The sequence below is a fragment of the Solanum stenotomum genome, chromosome 11 (genome assembly GCF_019186545.1).
Source record: "Solanum stenotomum isolate F172 chromosome 11, ASM1918654v1, whole genome shotgun sequence".
NCBI classification, from domain to species: domain Eukaryota; kingdom Viridiplantae; phylum Streptophyta; class Magnoliopsida; order Solanales; family Solanaceae; genus Solanum; species Solanum stenotomum.
The window spans coordinates 47,983,237-47,988,075 of record NC_064292.1 but is presented as its reverse complement, the minus strand read 5'-3'; the positions used below and the strand labels follow the sequence as shown (position 1 = coordinate 47,988,075).

The 4,839-nt window shown below is 38.4% G+C and overlaps 1 protein-coding gene across 1 annotated transcript; it reads left to right on the top strand.

The window, feature by feature from the left end:
- Positions 1 to 216: 216 nt before the first annotated feature.
- Positions 217 to 3,056, top strand: LOC125846009 (probable disease resistance RPP8-like protein 2). The gene is made up of 2 exons (XM_049525479.1): positions 217 to 434; positions 587 to 3,056. Exons 1-2 carry the CDS (start codon positions 217 to 219, stop codon positions 3,054 to 3,056), a joined length of 2,688 nt encoding a protein of 895 aa, XP_049381436.1.
- The last annotated feature ends 1,783 nt before the right edge of the window (positions 3,057 to 4,839 follow it).

Below are 4,839 nucleotides of genomic sequence, written 5' to 3'. Positions count from 1 at the left end.
AAGACAGCTGATTAAAGTAGAGAGAAAATATGCTATGATTACTGATCAAGTAAAGTTTCATCCTCTTTTTATGAAGATGATCAAGTAAAGTATCATTTTAGCACATTGCAGCAATCTATCCCTAGAAGCACATAGTTATATAAGACATTAATTAAGAAATTTAAGGAGACAAGCAACAAGAAATAAGAAAAAAGAGAGAGAGAAAAAAAAACAGAGATGGCTGAAGCAGCAGTTTCCTATGTTGCAGAGCGGCTTATAGATCTTTTCCAGAGAAATATTGTTTTCCTGAAAAACGTCCAACGAGGAGTTGAAGAAGTGCAAAACGAGCTTGTCCGCATGAAGTGTTTCCTGAAAGATGCAGATATGAAGCAAGAGGAAGATGAGGNCGCAATTGGGTATCTGAAATCAGAGCAGTTGCCTACCATGCTGAGGATGTGATTGAAATATTCATCCACCAAGTTGAGTCCCAAAAACGTCAAAGTTTCTTCATCAAGTGTGTCTTCTATCCTAAGAAACTATATGGTCTTTACAAAGTAGGGAAAGAGATTGAATCAATTCAGACCAGAATACTTGAAATATCCAACAGTCGTGAAAGATATGGCATCAGGCATATTCAAGGTCTCGGAGATGGGGAAGGGTCAAGCACAACACGTGAGAAGATGCGTGAACTAAGACGCTCCTCACCCTTGGTTGCCAATAAAGATACTGTTGGTCTAGAGAAGCATGTGAATTCTGTCGTGTCAATCCTTCTGAAGGAGGACAAACGGCTTCGTGTTGCTTCAATTGTTGGTATGGGGGGCGTTGGCAAGACGACTCTTGCCAAGGAAGTTTATAACCAAACTCAAATCAGAGACATGTTTGACGCTCGGGCATGGCTTTATGTATCCCAAGATTATAAGCCCTTGAAGATCATCAAGGAACTCATTTTACAATTGGCAAGTCCAGAAGAAGAAAGATTGAAGATAGTGGATGCAATGGACAAATTGGCAGAGGTTGGTTTGGAGGAAATGCTCCAGAGGCGTTTGGAAGATACATGTTATCTCATTGTTCTTGATGACATCTGGACCACAGAAGCATGTGATCTCATTGTTAGGTCATTTCCTGACAATGGTAAGTCAAGTAGATTGCTGCTTACCAGCCGCAGTAAGGAGGTTGCCTTGCATGCAGATGCTCATACTACACTCTATGAACATAAAGTATTGAGTGAAGAGGAGAGCTGGGAACTCTTTCTCAAGAAAGCAGTTGCCGAGGATAGAGAATTTCCACATGACTTGGTGGGCGTGGGGAAAGAGATTCTGGAAAAATGTGACGGTTTGCCACTGGCAATCACTGTCATTGGAGGCCTCTTGGCTGGGAAGAAGAAGCAAAGAAGTGAGTGGCAGAGAGTACAACGAAACCTCGGTTTACACCTCGTTAGAAGTCAAACTTATGGTGTATCAGCAATTTTGGCATTGAGTTATAAAGACTTACCTCCCCATTTAAAATCTTGCTTTCTCTACTTAGGCCTTCTCCAAAAAGGCAAAGACATCCCTGTGAGGCAACTCATGCACATATGGATTGCCCATGGTCTTATTCATCAAAATGGAGAACAAAAGTTAGAGGACATTGTGGAGGATTATCTAGATGATCTCATTAGCAGAAATATGTTGCAAGTAATCCAAGTTCGAGCAGATGACAGAGTTAAAAGTTGCCGTCTCCATGATCTCCTACGAGACTTTTGTATAATGCAGGCCAAGGAAGAAATGTTTCTCGAGGTAGATAATCCATCTATATCCCTCTCTGAATCTCGGCACCATGTCCTTTATTCTCCACTCGACAGGTACAAATATTTGGGAAATTCAAAATCGTATATAAGATCCCTTCTATCCTTTGATTCATCTGCTAAAGTAGTTAACCTAAATTGTATTTGTACAAGTAGTTTCAAACTTCTCAAAGTGCTATACATAGACTCTCCTGGTTTAAATGTAATCTCAGATAGTATTGGGAAACTATGTTCCTTGAAGTACTTAGGCATAGGATGGAAGACACACATAAAGAAGCTTCCCCATTCGATAAGTAGTTTGCAAAACTTGGAAACAATAGATATGCCCATGTCTGGGTATTATTCTGTGGAAGTTCCTAATGTCTTGTGGAAGTTAGACAATTTACGGCATCTACTTGGTTACATAAATTCCCCCAGCCTATTGAAGATTGACTTACCTAAAAATCTCCAAACTCTAGGCAGCATATCTGTTCATCACTGGATGCACCATGAAAACCTGACAAGAATGACTAATCTCCAAAAAATTGGTTTACTCATTGAAAGTGCTGATAACCTAGACCTGGATCAGTTATGTGATTCACTTGCTGAGCTTGAGAGCCTTCAATCCTTATGCTTGGAACTAAACAATAGCTTGCAAATATCTTTGGTTGCTGGTTTGCCTAAGCTGAGTCATGTTGTCAAGCTTAAGTTGAAGGGAGACTTAGCATCAATACCAGTTCATCCTTGTCTATTTCCACCTAATCTTTGTCAGCTGACTTTGGTGAACTCGAAGCTCCATCCAGATTCAATTCAAGTGTTGGAGAAGTTAACCAACTTGTCAGTTCTAAAACTAGTTAAAGCTTTTGACCGATATGATCAGCAAGATGACAGTATAACAATATCAGAGAATGGGTTTCGTGGACTCAAGTTTTTCAGGATGGATCAACTAATGTCTATGCAAGAGATGAAGCTAGGGAAAGGTGCAATGGCAGGACTCAAATGCCTGCAAATCTTCAAATGCTACTCATTGAGGAGGCTCCCTGAAGAGTTGATATCATTGACTAACCTTGAGAAGCTGGAAATTCGAGAAATGCCTGAAGCATTTATTGCTAGGCTTCAAGTTTCAGATTTGCACAAACTCCGACACATTCCCAACATTGTGGTTGGACATCCCAGTACAGATTATGAAGAATGGATCCAAGAACTGGAGCGTGAAAATATCATTAGAAAGATGAGGTCAAATGCACAGGTAATAAGAGCAGCATATTTGTTCAAGCGACTGGCAGATGGGAGCACAAATGACAATGAAGATTGATTCTGTCTTCTCTTTTTTTTTTTTGAAACTTTTCTGCAACTGTTTTCTACTAAGCAAGAGGGAAATGTAACTACTACCAGTTTAGAAACATGCATTTAAAAGAAGCATTTTTCTTTCTTCATTTCTTAGTCCATAGAATGGCAAGGGTTATATTGTTGTTCATCTTGTATTCCTAAGATACTTAGAACAAAACTTTGAAGAACTTGGTAAGACACAACAAAGTTTAAGAACAATTTCACAACTAGAAAATTAAAACTAGTAGAGAAACTAGAATCAGAAACAAATTAGAAAAAATATACGAAATATTTTTTCCTTAAAGAAGAATTGTTGTCAATCTGTGTTTAAAGAATCTTACTGATTCCAACAAACTTTGCAGAAACACGAAGTTACCAAAGTTTAATGAACCAGTGAAGAATAGAAGAACATAAATTAATTCACAAATCTAAAATCTGTAACACATACCAGAATTTGGAAAAACAACAAGAAGATCAAGCCCACTGAATGCACAGTGTCTCCTTAAGGAAATTATTCCCCTCTAGTATCCGAGGTTTGATTTGGAATATGTCCTCCCAGGATAGAATGATCTCAATCACCAGTGTATTGGTACCCAAAATGCTGGTGTTAGCGAGCCCCTCAACGGCAGTAAAGTACACTTAGAATACTAGATTTAGTAGTAGAAGAAGAAGTCCAGAAATTGGTTCTTTTAAAATGAGAGGAAATTCCTCAATTTATAGAAAACAGAGGGTAGTGTGAAAATGTTCTTGTTGTGCCTTACCGGAAAGGTCACAAACCTTTGAAAAGTCACAATCTTTCGGAAAGGTCACCACCTTTCATAAAAGTCACGGCTTTTCATAAAAGTCACAACTTTTGATAAAAGTCGCAACTTTTGATAAAAGTCACAACTCTTCATAATAGTCGCAACTTTTCATCAAAGTCACAACTCTTTGCAACTCTTCATTTTCCATTCACACATTTTAAAACCCAACAATCCCCCGCATGAATGGGGAATGACTCCAAGACAAAGAAACTGACAAGTATGTGTACTTTACAAGCAAGAATTAATTGCATCTGGATAAGTAGGTTTTCCCTTGGACTTTCCGTAGTGAACATATGTCGAAAATACTCGGTCAATCAGTAGATGCGATATTTTTGAACCGTCGAGCTTTGGTGTATACCTAGACAACCATATGTCACACAATTAACCCTTCTGTTTATGGTTCTTACGATTGTGTTCGTTTCAACCATGACCTCTCGGTTTCATGAGTGTATAGAGAATAGGCTTTTGACAATAATTCTCTTTGAAGCGGCTTACACTTCACACCCACATAGGTGATTTCTAACCGTGTTATCGCGTAGATACACTATTTGGTCAAATCTGCCAAACTTAGCAAATCATTAAAAACATTAAGCTTTAGTAACTCATTAACAAGTCTTAATATTGTATCCTTGTTCCTAAGCATTGTCTTCATCATGAGAATGGATTGAGTTTGTTGATAATGCCGAACCGTCAGTCACAACTTTTTTTTCTCCTTGAATCTAGCTCTTGGGATCTCCAGTCTGTTAGATAGAGTTACCGCCATGATGACTTGTCCTATGCCGTAAACCCATTCCCTTAGATGATATTTAAACTTTCTCTCTAGTTAGGCCATTTTGTAAGTGGATCCGACACATTATCCTTTGACTTTACATAGTCAATTCTGATAATTCCACTAGAGAGTAGTTTTCTAACGGTATCTTGTCTTTGTCTTATATGATGAGACTTTCTGTTATACATCATTCTCCA